Genomic DNA, 17,023 nt, shown 5'->3' with positions numbered 1-17,023 from the left:
ATTTTTAGGCTTTGTAGGTAAGTTACACTGGCTGCAGAAGGGACTTTGAAGTTCTGCTCTGACCCAGAAAACCAGAAACTAAGTCTTTAAAAATTTTCTTTTCTATATGGCTGGGACAGACCTTGTTCAAGTTCAGCAGCTCTGTTCTTGATTATGCATGGAGTGAGGGAAAAGGGGGACAGGTATAAATAAGTTGCGTATTTTCCGGTTTGCAGTTCTTCCAAGAAGATATTTGGATCTGCTTTTAGCTCTGTATTTGTTCAGTCACTGCTGCATGGGGCTGTCTTGTGGCTGAGTGTTAAATCACAAATTCGTGGGCACTGGGGGTGGGGAGAGCTCGAAATACTGGCTTGGCTTCCTGGGGAAGCAAGATGTGGTTGGGAATAACCTCACAAAGAACGTTCCCCTCTGCAGCCCCTTGGCAGTATGGTTTGAGGAGGGCATTGTGCTGCGGACTATTTTGTTCTCCAGACAATGAGAATGAATATGAAAGACATTCTTTTGTTACTCAGAACATGTGATTTAGTTTTAGTTTTACACATGCCACATAGTTTCCTGCCTAGGAGTGGCCTTCTGCGGAGGAACACACATGAATGACATTGAAGACACATTGCTTCATTGGCAGTGCTGCTGTGTTCCTTTCAGGAGATTATGTTCTTGTATTGGTTTTTTCCCAGAGTTTGGTTAGTGCTGAAAGATGCACTGCTCTCTATTTATGTCTGTGTGCTTACATGGTGACTGAAAAGACACATCTTATTCTGCTATTTCTTAATGCGTTGCTGTCCAATAATACATCAGCCAGAAAGGTTTTAAAGGTAACATATTTATGGATCTCCATAGAAAGGTACAGCCTTTGCAGTTTGTGCTGTACTTGATCTACTGTCTCAGGGTTGTGGGAAGGTGACTTTCAGATCTATACGTCATTTGAGGAATTTCAAATTTGATTCTAGCTTGACGTGTACTGTAAGATATAGCTGGCGCCTTTGTTCATAAAGCGTGTCTGCTCGAGTCAGCACTGAGATGTAGTTTTGGCTGATAGACAATTTGAATGAAAGCTGAGTTTATTTGGATGTGACTGACAGGTGCAAAAATGAGTGTTAGTGCTGAACCTTGATGCTGCATGTGGCAATAGTGCTACACACATCCCAACAAGAGGACACCTTCTTGCTTGTGAGCACCTCCGTCTCCTTGGCTCCCTGTGGCAGAGTGGCTCATGCCAGCAACCAGATGCAGGGCTTTATATGAGAATCCATAGGTGAGAGCTCCCTAAGGTGAAGTTCTTGTGCAATTAGTCAATCAGTACATTTTTGTCTATACTGGCACCTCTCAGAACTTGCCACCACACAGTTGTTTGAAAGACAGGGGGCAGGAGCATGAGAAGATGCTTTGCATAATTAATACAAGCATTAGCTCACCCTCTCACTGAGAAGGAGGAAGGTAGATTATTCAAACTCTAGGCTGACTTAAATTACTTGGATTAAATGACAAAGTCCCTGAACATAAGTAACAGGTTGCTTTAATGTTGGTTTGACTAGGCGGCACAGAGAAACACCCCCTGTGATGGACACCAGCGTTGTCCCAACTTGTGGTCCCCTCCTTTGGGTGGGTAGGTTCTCTGCAGGTGGCCACATGCAGCAAGGTGTTTTTTGCCATATGCAAGGCAGAGGCAGCATGACGCAGAAAGCTGACAAGTCTTCTCTGTGAGTTGATGAGCAGGAGCTCTTTGGAGATACCGAGCTAGCCTGGCTCAACTGTGCTCCACTGCAGGTGCTGCCACGCAGTCTCCAGTTACTTCATGCCAGCTCCAGGTCAAAATGTTGTTTGGGTTTGGTGACCCTTTGCATGCTTAGTAATGAGAGGTGATTTTGCATTTGTGGAATGGCTGGCAGGTTTTGCTGCTGTGACATCCCTTGACCCTCCTGCCAGCGTGTGCAGCAGTGCACTCCGCAGGCTGTGGTGTGGAGGTGATGGCTTTAGTGGAGGGACCAAAGAAACCTGCTTATCCCTGGGATGAATGCAAAAAGCTTCAGAAAGATGGTCTGTGGCCACAGGAGGAGGCAAGAAAAATTGTGCACACATGCTGGCTGTTTCTGAGGGATGCTGTGTGATGGGGTGGGAGGGGAAGGCAGCCTGGGGGATGTCCTGAGTGTGATCTCTGGCTGAGAGGAGGTTGTGTTTGTGGTCTCAGTGCAATGGAAAAGTTGTGGGGAGACAGGTTCCCCCCACATTTCCAAAGGGCCACAGCAACTGAAAGATAAATAGTCCCGTGTTAATACTGAGCTTGTAGACATAATCTAGCATTTAGTAGTGATGGATGTTGGTGGTGTGGGCTGTAGAGTCACATGGAGAGTAGGACTTTATAGTCCTCTGTTGTGTACTGTGATAGAGGAAAAGTGAGAGGCTGTCCCTTCGAATAGTGTCTTCTTGCCCGTAAAGTTTTCCATTTGCACTGTGGAAAAAACCAATAATTTTATCCGTTCCTGTAAGGTAAGGACTGGTTGATATTGAAGTCCACAGGACCCTTATTAGTAGGAAAAGAAAGAAAAGACATACCAGGATTTGGGGTCTTGTTTTTGGCACAGGAAGCAGTATTTAGGGCTAGAGGGGGACAAAGCTGATTTGCTGGTAGAGCTGCCTCATGTAAAGATACACTTTCAGCTGGGACCACCATGGAATAGCTACATGGGCAAATGCTGCTAGACAAAAGTCTTCAAATTCAGTTAGCAACTGTCCCACAGCATCACGGTTGCAATGCATTCCACTTTTTTATCATATCAGATTTATAGTTATTCTATGTATAGCATCTCAGACCTAAAATCAGAAGAAGAGACAGACCAAGATTTGGCTGTCTGCCTCTAAATATGTTTCGTGCTTGTGCCACTGTGTATCAACTGTCACCAAAAACTAAATACTTGGACACTTTGCTGAAGAGTTAAATTTGTCTGTTTACCAGAGTTTGTACCTTAAAATCCTTGCAGCTTGTCTTAGATGCTAAGTGTAAATGAGATCATAGTACATTTAATGAGCTGTTCATAAACATTCTTGATTGGTTTATTCATCTCAACTTTCAAATTTATCAACCTTTAAATTCACTTTAAATAAGTGAATTAATTTCAGAGTATTGGGATCTGCGGATGTGTTTTTACAATTATTATTCAATCCTCGGTGCTTAAGCCAAGCGAGTGAAAAGGGTGCTGTGTTCTGCCTGCTGTGCTGAGTGAACAGATGTGATTGGTGGTTTATGGACATGCTGTAGAGGAGAAAGTGGAACCGCTCCTTGTGCCAGGCACAGCAGCGCTGGGGTTGTCAGCGCTGGGAGGCCACAGGTATACTGCAGCTGGCAGGCATGAATCATCCCCACTGTGCAATTGTTCTTCTCCTAACTTAACACATGTTTTTGAAGACTTTACATTTGTTATTGGTGCTGCATTCAGGTCTTTGTCATGGTGGATGAAAATGCTGCTCAGAACGTTTTGTTTCCCTCTTGAAGAATGATCAGATGGAACTGCTTCAAAACATGGAAATTTCATCCTTCTCACTTCTCCACAAGAAAAATGTGGATAGCCCAGTTGCATCCTTTGGGTTCCCTGTCACAGCAAGTATTACAACCAATAGCAATATCATACCAGCCTGAATTCATGTATTTTCATGTGACTCATTATTCACTGGCATAAACCAAAGGGAGTGTCTTCCACATCACCCACTAGGAATTTCAGGTATAAAATAGGAAAGTTTTTGTTTTGTTTTGTTTTTTCTTTTCTGTGGTGGATTGTGTTTCTTTTTCTAGTCGATTTTTTTCTTCTCACGTATAAACAGAGATTGTTTTCTGAGTTACAACACTGTGCAGCCTTCTAAATGGTTTTTTTGGGGTTGTTTTTTCTTTTTTTAAAATTTCTTCTGTAATGTAATGTGATGACAATGATGTTGTCAGGAAAGACTGCAAGAAAATCTGCATTGTCTGAGACTGGAGGCTGCTGGCTGTGGGGGGACCTTGCAGCACTGTGTGATGGGTGTCATCCGAACATACCTGCCCATGTTCAGGCTCACAGCATGTGAGGGAAGATCACACTCTTGCACGTTACACATGGGCCACTAAGTCAGCAGACTGGACAAACCAAGAAGATTTTAACCGAGTTCTATATAGATGGGGTGTCCTTTTTTATCATGAGTGACAAAAGCATGCCACCTATGATGTACAGAATCCATACACAGAGGTCATTTTACCAATGAACACTGATCCTGATAGTGAGAAAACAGTGAGAGCTGCCACACCTGGCTGACAGTGAGTCTGCTGGATCTTGGAGAACAGGTATGGCTACCTAAAGTCCATTAGGCTGGCCTGATGTACATTTGGATATTTGAGAGGGCTGCCACCAACCTCTTGGCTGATAATAATTACTAAAATTGAGGTTTCCCTTCTTGTGTTAGCTGGTTATTATAGCCAAGCTTGGTTACACTGAGAAAAGTATTGAATGTACTTTACCACATTTTGTAAGATCATTCTTGGAGACAGTTTTTAATAAGATGTTATTCATTATGAGGGTCTTCGTATGATGAGTATACATGAAAGGGTTCAAATTAGAGCAAGTAAAATTATCTGGGGATGGAGTTGCCTTATGAGCTGGGAGAGAAGATTGAGGCTTATAAAATCACAACTAGTGTGGATAAACTGGATCTGCACTGATGTTCACCACGTCCTGCAATGCAAAAATTTGGTTGCACTCAGTAAAATTTTTAGGACACTGGTTTAAAACAAGAAGAAAGTATGCATTGGGTATTGGCAGCCTGGGACTCTCTGCCCTAGGAGGCAGCAGAAGCACGTGGCATCAGCAGGATCAGAAAGGGGCTAGTCGAACTCACAGGTGACTTACGTTGATATTGAAATGACATGGTAAGGATATGCCTTCAGACATTCCCAATCCAACGATTGTTGGTGCTGGGAGAGCAGAGAAGCACAGACTATAACTCATAATCAGGCACGTGTACTGTCCTTAAATAGGATCTCTTGTTGCCAGTATTGAAAACAAGATCATCTATATGGACTGTTTGTCTGGCTCCACGGGATGCTTGTTATGTTTGTGTCTGCTGGGTGGTATTTTGAAATCCAACCACTGTTACTTGGTACTGGCAAGTTAATGAGTGTCTTGTGTAGAACAGCTGATTTATTTTCTGGATCCTCCAGACCTACTTGGGACAACGCCATATGAAAGGAAACTAAAACCCAACAGCAGGTAGTAGAGCATTGCTGTCACTGCTGGCAAAAGTGACAGAGCAATACTGGAGGAAATTCAGAAAATCACTGGGTTATTTAGGGTGGCTAGAAGGATTGAAAGATTCTCATGTACGTCAATTTTCTGAGGTGTTTTCTGTACCAAAAGCAGCACAGTAAAGCCCAGCTCCTGTGCAGCAGGTAGGTGACGTGGGAGAATGAAGCAGAAGCTTTGTAGAAGCTGAAGAGATTAGGAGGGGACCATTTTCAAGTATGCTGAAGAAAACCCCTCAAACCCTTATGTAACTGAAGGTTGTACATTTACTCTGTCCTTGCAGAAATAACAAGGCAGGCAGACAGTTTAATGTTGTTCTGCTTAGGCAGGGAGAAGACAGTTTAGGACATACCCATGAAAGTGACTAATAGCTAATTCCAATATAACCTGAGAATTAGAGCCTGGCATTGCAGTAATTGGGAGTTTGTGGTTCAAAAGCAACGAAGCTCAGGGTCGGGTTTGATTGTTTTTGGTTTTGTGGCAGAAGGGAAGCATATGCCCTGCCTGGGAGCACTCTGACTGTTCTCTGGTTTGCTGACTCAGGTCCCAGAGTTTCTGAGCCATCATTCTCCTCTTAACAGAGCTTAGCCTAGCTTTTGCCTGGAGCTCTGCTGTAAAGAGACATTTTACAGGCCAATGCCATAAGTGGAAGGAGTGAGGAAAGCAGGCAGGTAAATTCATGCTGACCATAGCCATATCTTGTTAATTAACTTGCCTGTTGAAAGGATTTACAAGGCTTCTTTTGCTCCTATCATACTGCAGATCCTGCAGAAAAAAGCATACAATTGTGAGAGATGCCTTTTTTTGGTTGTCGGCTTAAATATAGTCCAAAATAAATTGCTTGTCATATTGCATATAGTAAGAATCATCTCTGTATCATCTCTGTTGATGGAGGGTGCTGAACCACAACAGACTGCTGCCTGAGGCTGCAGGAAAGACTGATCCCAGGGAATTTTTACTTTTGCGCTTTAGGGTGGCCTAGGCAAACACCTATGCTAGTGATGTAGTTTGTTCAGTTAGTAGCAGCAACTGAATTTAAATAGTTTTGCTTGTGATTTGGATACAACATTAAAAAGTCATTAACTCTATAAAGTATGTCAATGGGTGAATTGTTACATGTTCAAATAATTAAGTGAAACTGAAAATGATTCACGGTTTACCCTTATCTTAAAGTTGACCGCTCTGCATCTTACCTGAAAAACATCCTCATATACCTGCATTCTTACCTGTTTTTTAACTTCAAGTATTTAAAAAATAAAATCTTCCTTACAAATGTTGCCTCTCTGTTTATTGGCCACCTGTTTTGATAAACATATGGATAAGAACACAACTACAGTAAGGGTAATATTGAAAAGAGCATACCAGTGAGATACACAGTCATTCTCCCAGAGTAGATACCAACCACAGATCAACTCCCCACACATTTTCTCTTTTGCTGCTGCTCACTTCAGCCTTTACTTCATTTAAATTGCACCTGGCATATTTGGTTGAGGATATGAATTAGGTTGCAGACGTTCCCATTTCCTGCAGAGATGCACAAGTTTGGGAAGTGCTGGCCCCTGTGGCTAAGCAGGAGGAAGGATTTCCAATGCCAATTTCTTCTTCCAGCTAGAAGAATTACCATCCTTGCGCTTAGATGCGTTTTGCATGTCTCTTGGCTCTTCTTTGCAAATGTTATCAGTATCTTGCAGAATGAAACTGGGCAAGTTCTACTGATGGGATGACCCACATGTGTGGCAAAGTGTACCAGTTCTTCCTCGAGGGTTGCATCTCATGGGTAGACTTGTTCTGTCAAAACCCTCTATCCCAGGCCTATTTCATCACCCTTTGCACTTACTGGACTGCATTGCAGAGCTGGTTTCCCTCATGGGACCATCCCCTGACTGCATCCATCTGAACAACTGGGAGCCAGTACCTTTGAATCCTGCACAGCTCTGCCCCACAATGCTCCCACTCTTGGTCAAGAACTTGCGAAGCAGCATCTTAGTGCCTCAGCCACACTCACCCTGTGGTTGGTTCAAGATATCTGCAGATCTGGAGCTTGTGTTGAGTGGTTGATGTGACTGTTTACTCTTAACAGTCTGTGTGTGCCATGAGAAAAAAAAAGTTATATGCATATCTACTTAGCCTGAAGCCCCATTGTCTGGGAAGCCAAGGCCTGTCTTGAATCCCACAAGCATTTGTGCATCACCATTTCCCACACATGACTGCAGTCCCTGGACAGGAGAACTTTCATTATTGCTTTTCTGGGTTAAGAGCTGAGTTCAGTTTCTCTTTTCATAACTGTGTTGCCAACATGTCATTCTAGAACTGCTCCTAGATCAAACCTCAACTGTTTTCTGTCTTAACCATCTCTTGTACATATCAGGCTGAAGTGGGAGCCTGGATCTTCTACAAGGTCGGTGTATCTTCAGTCTGCAGCTCTTCTGCGTGGATGCCAGAACAGACGTGTATTTACCAAGATATTGCTGGTGCAGAAATACTGGCGTAGGTGTAGGTGAACTGGCAGGATGCAAGACAAAGGAGGAGCAAGGTTCTTGTCCCTTGTGACTAGGACAGGATTAGGACATAGGCTTCACGTTCTGCCTACAGAATCACCATTCTGGAAAAACCTGTAAAAGCTCGGGTGTCGTGATAGTTTGTAGAAACTGAGGGTCATGTGTGTTTAAGGTTTCTGCTATTGAACCTCGAGGCAGAAGAGAGTTTGAATATCTAATTCAAAACACTTTAAACAACTGCTTCGCTGAGCAATAACGCTTAATATAGCTAGTCTCTGCTTGCTTTGCATTTGCCCTGGGGTCTGCAAGTCACGGTATTCACAGGCAGGCATGGAGTGAGCATGTAAAAACACATGGGCAGAAAGTCGAAGAGTTAGGAATAGAATATATAAGCTCCTCTACCAATTTTCTTTTGTAAGGTGTCTGTACTGGAGAATGTGCTTCAGTGTGGAGCAGGCTGAGTTTTCCTCCTCTGTTTATTTCAGCTGGTCTCCAGTGTTGTCCTGTGCCTTGCCCACACAAGACACTTCTGCTGAAGTGCAGCTGTTGGGGTGTGTGTTGCTGGAGAATAACATTCAATACCTTTGTAAAAATGGTCCATGCACATGCTGGTGCAGTTTCAGAAATTCAGTTCCCAATGCTGTGTCTCAAAGCAGTATAAATTGCTTCCTCCAGGAGTCTGCTGAGATAGATCAGAATTTTTCCATACTTTGACAGCTGTTTAAAAGGCAGGTTGTCAATTGCAGTTACATTTCATCTTAAATAAATAAAAAAATTCGTTTCTTCCACTTACCTTTGTAGCAAATTATGAGACCCCATGTTTTTATCTTTTTTCCCCCCCTATCTGTTAGATGGAATTTGCTTCCTAAATTATTTTATTAATCCTCATTTAAGCTCAGAAGCATGATTGTTTTAACTAAAGATGAGTTTGTTTCTTAATGGAGGTACTTAAGCCTGCACTACTTTGAAACCAATAGGAGCATACCCAGAAGGGAGTTTGTACCAGGTCAATTACATCTCTCTAAGCCACAATAAAATGTAGACCTGAGGCCCTGTTCTTGCTTTCAGCAGTGTCTTAATTTTATGTCAATCCTTACCTCAACTGCATTTGTTTCTCATCATTGGGAAGTTCTTCCCGTGCCTGCCTGTGATGGGGACTAGTGTTTTTGAAACCGACAGGATGAAGCTTACCAGATTTTACTTTTAAACCCATTATGAGTTTCCAGGCATGCCATAGCATGGATTGTAAGTCATGGCTCTCTTCTGCGGTTGACCTGCTCTCATTTGGGACTGCACTGCACCTGAAAGACGTGGGTTTTCCACGAGGCACGTTCACATCCAGGTGTCCATACCCACCCTCTTGTCCAAGTGTTAGTGCAGTGGGTGATGTGAGCAGAGTTAGCTCAGGGAGCGCGCTTACATCCATCCACCCCTGCACAAGTGCTGAGACAGGACCCTGGAGGACTTCAGCTTTTTTTTTCCTGAGCAGGCTCCCTTGAGCTCTCTGTGCATCTAGTGGGATAGGAAGCTGCAGATCTGCAGAACACGAGTTGCCTGGTAAGGCAAGGGCTATCTGAGACAGTGTGGGTATTTTACTGTGCTTTGTTGGTTAGGTTTACAGTGGTGCAAGCCTTCTGCTTCAGCAGTGTACAGTAAATGTATATAGTGAAAGCAGGCAAGGACACCTCTTAAGTGCTAGTGAGAAGCACAGAGCTCTGCTGAACAAATTAGAGGTGGGTGAATTAATTCGGTCCTGTTTACCCTGGGGTGCACTGATGGGAGCATCTAATGTCCAGCTAAGTGCAGCCTGCCCTGAGACAATGGCTGTCCTGAAAAACTTAACATGGAGACAGATGAAGATTTTCAGTAAGCATTCATTGTGACTCAGAAAAAGTTGCCTTTTTTGAACTTAAAGCATGACTTTATATCCTGATGGGAATGATACTTTAGAACTTCTGCCTTTGAAGAGAAGTAGTTAATATTTTCCTAAAAGCTCACAGATTTCAAGCTTCAGTCCTGGCTGCAAACTCAGCCAGCAACAGGCTTTTCTATTTTTTTTTTCACCATGCTTCGTTGTTTCAGAAATCTGATCATTATTGTTATGCCTAGAATCTTGTGATGGGCCTCTTCACGTCATAGCCTGTGCTGGGTATCTGCTTTATTTTGTTGTTTGTAGACGTTTGCTTGTACAGTCTTCATGATGGCTTCAAGTCCTGCCCTCCTTTCAGCAACAGGTCATAAATTTAAGGGTATACAGCAGAGCTGGGGGGAGGAGGAGTTGCAATGGAGGTCTTTCTGCATTCTTGGAAAATTGGTGTCAGGATTGTACTAAAAATGGAGTGATTTGTGCTTGTGTTCCTTGAAGGGGAAAACTAAGCTGTATTAGCCCATTGTGATAGAGCAGCGTCAGTTTTAAGAGACAGCTGCTTTGTCAGTCGGTAAACCTTTGACTCAGATTCGCATTGTGCTTGCATTAATTCATTTCTGGATTTTCTTTTCCTTTGCTAATCTGCTTAGCTTTTAAATACTTCCACACACATACTGTCAGAGCCGAATCAAATATAATTGGAAAAATGTGACTGGTTTGTTGAGCAGCTGTCAGCGTGAGTCGGACTGGGGTCGGTGAAGCAGGGTGTTCATCGTACACCTAAGCTCCACCTGTTTGAGTCAACAAAATGAAATGCTGTTTGGATGGTAGAAAACTTGAAGCAGAGCCAGGAGAAGGTGTCTCTGCAGCCCCAGACGAGTCAAATCTGTTGCTCTGAGGATGAGGGCTGTGGTCAGGCTGCCACCATGGTGGGCCGGGAAGGAGGGGCTGGAGGCCCGTGGCAGGCCAGGCAAGGCCGGCTTTGCAGAGCCAGCCAGCCGGGCACAAAACTGCTCCTGGTTTTGCTTCTGCCTCTCGCTTGGCTGCTACTCGGCAGCCCAGGGTGACAGCACCCTTTTCCTGTACCCCCAGCCTGAGGTTCAGCCGGGCGCTGCTTCTCGGTCGAATCTGCCACACGTGGGTTGAAAGAAAACGCGACGCCCAGAAAGCCTGTCGCTGCTGGGACCTGCAGGGGATGGGTCTCATGGTCAGCCATGCACGTCCCAGCCCAGGGTCCGTGGTGGCTTTGGTCCCTCCACAGGTTCCAGGCAGCAGCTGCCGGGTTTGTCAGGCAGTGGAGATGCACCCGGTGGCTTTGGCTGCATCCGCTGTGGGTCCTTCTGTCCTCACCTCCCCGGGGGACATCTGAGCTCCGAAACTGCAACCGGTCCCCTAGCTCGCTGGTACGGCTCTTCTGTAGGTGCTCTTCACCTAAAAATCTTAAACCTTGGGTAGCTTAAAACTTAACGCAGGTGCTAGCAAATGTGAGGAAGCTGCTGTGGTACAAGGGAGGCTAGGGACAAACTGCAAAAAAGCTCAAGGCAGACCAGAAAATCCAAGGCCAATTGCACATTCAGCTGTTTGCATCCTTGCTGAGGACAGATCCAGAGCAGTGGTCCTCCTTAGAGATTATCAGAGGGCCACAATTCAGCTTCCCATGCCAGGAGAGCTGTGGGTTTTGTGATAGCTAGGATGCTGATTAAGAGGAAAATAAGTTACTGCTAGAGTGAAGTTTGCACTGAAGATAAGACTGGACACTCAGAAATGGCTGATACTTAACCTACCTGACTTCTTAAAACTGTAGGTTTTTAACTGCCTTTTTCTTGTCTGTTTCAGGTTGCATGTCTGGTTGGACTTGATGCATGGCATTTGCATGACACCTAACAGCCCAGCTCTGGATGTGTCACTGAACAAACATGGCCTACGCAGCAAATACTAACGGCAGCGCTACAGGTAACTAATCGGGAACGCTCTTCCATCTTGGATTATTATTTAAAAAACAACCCAACTTTTTTCTTAAATTGTGAAAGCAGAAGAAAAGGGAAGTAGCAGTAGTTAAAACTAAATGCTGAGAACTGATTTCCTGGCAGATCAGAGCCTGTCTGTTCCCCCACCAACCCAAATAACCTTTTTAATATTTAAAGTGTGGAAAGTTGTTTGCAAAGATGTAATGGCTGGCGGGCACTCAGTCGTTCAGGATGCAGTGCTGTCTGCTTTCATGGACCTGCACTGGCCTAGGGGTTTGCTCCAAAACATCTCGTGGTTGTTATCCTGTGCCTCTAATTAACTTAGGAGATTAACCAGCCCTTACACATTGAATCCCCATCCCTTCGTGGTCACCCTTACTGATCAGGCTGATTTTGTTTCTGGCTTCTCATCAAAACATAAAAGCATTTCCCAAGCAACATTAGGAGGGAAATGTTCAGTTCACTTTTTCACTATTTTAAGAAACTCCTGAGATGGCTGGTTTGGTTTGAAATAGATCACTTGCCATGTTCAAAGGTTGCTGAGGATGAGTGGCGGATCGGGAGGGGGCAGAGATTGCAGAATGCTTGATAAATGCACAACAGCAGCGTTCCTCCTGCGGTTGTGTCAATATTTTCCTGTCCTCCCGATCACTGCACAAACATAGCTTTAGCCCAATAAAGCTGAGGCCACTACAGTGGGATTATATGGAAAATTTCAAGTGCATGGCAGGAGCTTTGGGTGCTCTTTTGCAATCTTGTAATGTAGGTATGATGGGAAGTGGATTTGCCACTGAAGGCAGGGGGTTGCTGGGAGCACTTTGAATATCCTGGGAAAGAAGATTAAATATCTTTTTGCTGTTCATGTGAACAGAAATTTCAGCTTCTCCCGCCCCCTGCCCCCCAAAGCTCGTGCAGTCATGTTCAAATGCTACTCGCTAGATCATGACATACACATACTGAGAAATGGCTTATCTGGTGGATTTTAGCACCAGCCTCCTCTGAAAGTATGTTCTGGTATGGAAACAAAGCCTAAATTACTTGCTGTGCTCAGTGTAGAATTGTTCTAATTAGTGCAAGGGATTAAAGCATTTTGTGTGCAGGAAATTAGAAATATGGAATGTCATCATCTGCAATTTATGCAAAACAAAGTCTTTTTTTAAAGGCTAGTGGAAGTTACATGAAGACATTTGAGTCAGTATTATTTGTTGATGCTTTAAAGTTAAATTAATCAATGTTGTTAAATCCTGAGACCACAGAAAAAGGATATTTTCTGTGTCCCCCTCCTCCATTTTTATACAACTATAAGTATATTCTCTGAGGAAGAAACTATATCCTTTTGTAATCCTTTTGAGAAGGCAGACTTCAAAACCTTTGCTGTGTGACTTAACTGTAGCTGTTTACTGCCTAAACCCTCCACATAACTTGACTTTTTTTAGTAATATGCTTTTAACTTAAGTCATGCAAAACAATTTCCTCTGCTTACAAGGAAAGAAAAATTGTGTATGGAGTGTTACTGATTGGTTTACTAATTTCCTTCTCCCTTGCCCCTCCAGTACAACTGTCTGTTGAAAAAGTTGGTAAGCTGATGTGTAAGTCTAAAAGAAGCTAAATGCTTGTACTGGGGATGAGTTAATCCAAGACGAAGTTTTACTTTCAGGATTGCTATGCAAACAAGGCTTGTTGCAGGGTAGAAGCTGTTTGTTCACTTACTCATAGAAAGACGCTATAATGAATTGCAAGTATTTAATTCAGAACTAAATTGGAAAACATATTGCAGAGACTGTCAGGACTTGTTGGCTTTGCAAACCCTTGAGGCCGGCGTTCTAACATGCAGCTATGTATGCCCGTGTCTCCAAAACCTCAGCAGTTCATAATGGACAGAATACTGGGCTGCAAATACCTGTGATTTGTTATCCTGCTGTGCTGCCTGGGAGAGAATGCCTTCGAATGAGCAGGAACTGATTTGGGCGTTGGAGGTATTGAAGCAAGTTTCTTAATTGCATGGAGCTCTAAGAGTGGAAAGACAAACTTCAGGGGTGGTGTTTTATGCACCCTCTGAATCTATCAGCAACAGGAAAAAGAACTAGAAAGACTTGTTATGGACTACTAAGCTGCGTTTATGTTACTTGAGTATTTTGGCAAGTTTGACCACCTGTTCAGCTGCATTCAAGTACAAGGTGACTAAGGAGCAGTGGTTTGCTTTGGTTAGCTTGAGAATGTGAGTACTTGCACTGTTAAATGATTATGCCTGTGTGCCATTCGGTGAATTTTTTCAGTGTACAAGCCTATATGGACTAATGCTGCTGCAGATAAAATCTATAGAGGAATGCTTGAATTTGGAACTCGTTTCCAGGAAAGGATCAAGCTATTTTGCATTTGTATAGAGATACTTTTAAAAAGATGTTTATGGGAAGTATATTTGCTGTAAATATTTTCAGTGAGTGTGTATGTGAGATGAGCTACAAAGCAAGTGATGACTTTATCGTGGAAGCATCTATCATAAATTTCTTTGTCTCTTGCGTATCTCGGTAAAGACATAAACTTTAAACGTGGCGAACGATAACAGAGACTGTGATTTAGACTGAAGTACTGTTTGTCAATAATTTTGTTTGCTGCTGGCTTAAAGTTTTATCACTCTTTTCCTGGTATCATTGCATAGAGCTCTTACAGTGAACTATATTTCTGTAAGCTGCAAAGTTTTTGTTCATCTTCATACATTTTGGAAGCTGGTTCAGAGATTTGGTACTGATTTTGGACTAGGCGCTGCCACAGTTTTGCTGAAAATAGCTGCAGTCTCTCTCACAACTAGTGATAAATCAGTGCTTGCAGAAAAATTTCCTTTATCAGTTGGGTGCTGGCTGGTCACAACTGTTTGCTGTTTTCAAGCCTACCCCAGTAGCATGTGAGGTTACTTACTGCTCAGCCTGGTAAGCTCAGCAGGGTTAAGGGGTGCAGCTGGGTTAAGGGGTGCAGCCGATGTCCAGAGCGCGTCACGCACTCATCCACGGAGCTGCAGCAGGAGCTGGGAAATACCCAGTGTCCGTGGGGAGCTACTGAGAGGCTGGACTTGTTTTGGTACACAATACAAATTAATTTCTCTTTGCATAGTACAAGGAAAGAAAAAAAGAGTGATGGTTTCTCGAAATAGTGTCTTCATTACCCACTGGGTGAAACTTCCAGTAATTGTTAGCTTCTGTGCTTGCTAGGTCTGATGCATTGATCATCTATTTAATGAGGCTCTGCAAACATTTGTGTAGTGGTATCTGTAGAAGGGTCCTCCAGTCAGCTACAAAAAGTACAGTAGACACGAGCCTAAAACTTAGGAACCTAAAAGTTATGGGGCAGTTTGGAAATACTTCTGGCTGGATTTTCTTTCCTTTCACTAATACTTGATTTGCTGAAACTTTGTTTTCGAAATGCATGCTCTGAAAGCCACCGAATGGTGTGAAATTCAAGTCCCATTCCATTTATTCTGATGTAGAAAACAAGGAAGCAGCAAAACAAACATAGGAGACTGATTTTAAAAAGATAAAGTATTAAAAACTGTATCTGTTTCTAACCATAATGAACACATCAGTTTTATTTGACTTCCCCAAGCACTTCATGCTCTGTATCCAGAGACTGCAGATATGTCAGTCAGCTCTTTAACAAGGACGTAAAAAAAGCGTTTTAACAGAAGAAAAGCTTTTCCAGTTTTCCTGAGTAGGGCGTGCTGCAGGGGTCAGTATAGCAAGGCTGTTGCACAAACCCCTTACTTTGCCGTAAAGCAAATGCATTTTGTTTTCTGTACGTGGAGTCTGAGATTTTCCTGATTCTTTCCTTTCTTCCTTCTGTCTGCACCTTCCTTCTCACTCTTGTTTAAGGATTTGTATTTCCATGCCTTCCCGTACCACTTTTAACGTGCTTCGTACTTACAGGAGTGCTACATCTTACATGGGTTCATTTGCGCTGCTTCCCTGTGTGTTTATCTCTGCTACGCGCTTTACCTCCTTCACATTCCTACACAGTTCGTAAAGCAGTGGCATTGTAGCAACTCACCATCATTTTAACTGTGGGCGTCTCTGCACCTCTAAGGCAGAAACTGCTGCTGTGATAGCCAGTGTGCAGGCATCAAGGGTCTTTGTTCCCAGTGTACTCCTCTCAGCTTCACGGGGACAAGGGAGATGTCACCCCCAGCAGACCTGGGCACCCTCCTCGGCTCTGCAGAGCGAACCGCGGGCGGTTTGGTGGCAGATACAAACCATGCTGGAGCGCTGGTTCCCCTGCAGCAGCCTGGTGTCCCTCTGGTTATTTTATACATGCACAGTTACTCTGCGGCACCCTGTGGGCCTCTGCTTAGATTGTATTTGAGTGGTTTTCTTGACCCCTAAGTGAAATTACAACTGTGCGCCAGTTAGTCGGAGAACGAGGCCATTACAAGAGTCTGCTGCCTGAATTAATGGTTTTTTTGAGATATTAACGTCAGTGTGACTCAAAGGACCAAATGTTTAATAAACGTGTTTTCCATCTGCCGGTATATAAATGCTTAAGCAACTGTTGTAAAAGAATATGAAAACCCCTGTTGACTTATTAACCCTTTTTATTGAAGCAAATAAACAGAACACGTTTGCTTTATCATACACATCCTCTGCATTGATTCCTGACAATTCTTACCAAACATTTGTAGGCACACTTTCCTTTCAGTTACTGGATTTGAGTTGGAGTCTCTCCTATGATGTGATTTTCCTGATGTGTCTAATCTTAGGCAACGTGCGTGGAGTTGCATGATTTCCAGCCTAACAATCTGCAGTCTGAGAAGAAAGTGCTGTGCACTGCAACATTACTACTATTACTAATTTTAGCAGAATATCCACCAGTTTTCATTAGAGACCTTCAGTCAACAAATGAATGGGAAGTGTTTGATTGCTAGGCGGCAGTCAGTTTGATGGAGTTTTTCCTCCCGAGTATTGCAGTGCCTGCTACACGAGCCCTGCTGACAGCCGTGCTCTGATGCTTTCCTGCAGGGTGGGTGTCACCAAGGTATCAGTGCAGTGCTACTGACACCCCAGCTCTGAGCTTACCAGCCTTAAATGCATTGAGTTTGCTTAGCTTAGCAGATGCAAATGACCAGGGTTCAGGTGAGTTTGTATTTTTACCAAGTCAGCCATGCAAACAATGGTAATTTGGTTGAGTCAGGGCTGTGAAATGAGAGGCTATTTAAGCCTGGGCTTGCTCCCTTACCATGCTCCCTGCTCCAAGCCTGCATCTGATAACCATCAGATTTAATGGAGATGAGTGTACACCAAAGGTGTGCTTTGGCTTGGCAGCTGGTGGAAGACTCCTGCCATTGGGAGAGCCTGCTGAATTGCCATGTAGTCTTGTGCTTTCTGGATGGGCAGATGGTATGCAGGACTGCCACTGGGATCATGCTCCTGCCTCACCCATGAG

At 43.7% G+C, this 17,023-nt stretch overlaps 1 protein-coding gene across 1 annotated transcript in view; it reads left to right on the top strand.

Moving 5' to 3' along the window:
• The window catches only part of KANK1 (KN motif and ankyrin repeat domains 1), a 127,318-nt gene that overhangs the window by 65,096 nt on the left and 45,199 nt on the right, over positions 1 to 17,023 (top strand). The window contains exon 3 of the mRNA XM_065655941.1: positions 11,466 to 11,582. Coding sequence (XP_065512013.1) covers positions 11,546 to 11,582 — 37 coding nt within the window. The 5' untranslated portion in view covers positions 11,466 to 11,545. The remainder of the gene's footprint in view (positions 1 to 11,465; positions 11,583 to 17,023) is intronic.

The sequence above is a fragment of the Caloenas nicobarica genome, chromosome Z, assembly GCF_036013445.1.
Source record: "Caloenas nicobarica isolate bCalNic1 chromosome Z, bCalNic1.hap1, whole genome shotgun sequence".
Lineage (NCBI taxonomy): Eukaryota > Metazoa > Chordata > Aves > Columbiformes > Columbidae > Caloenas > Caloenas nicobarica.
The sequence above is the reverse complement of the archived record's forward strand: the minus strand, read 5'-3'. Positions and strand labels throughout refer to the sequence as shown.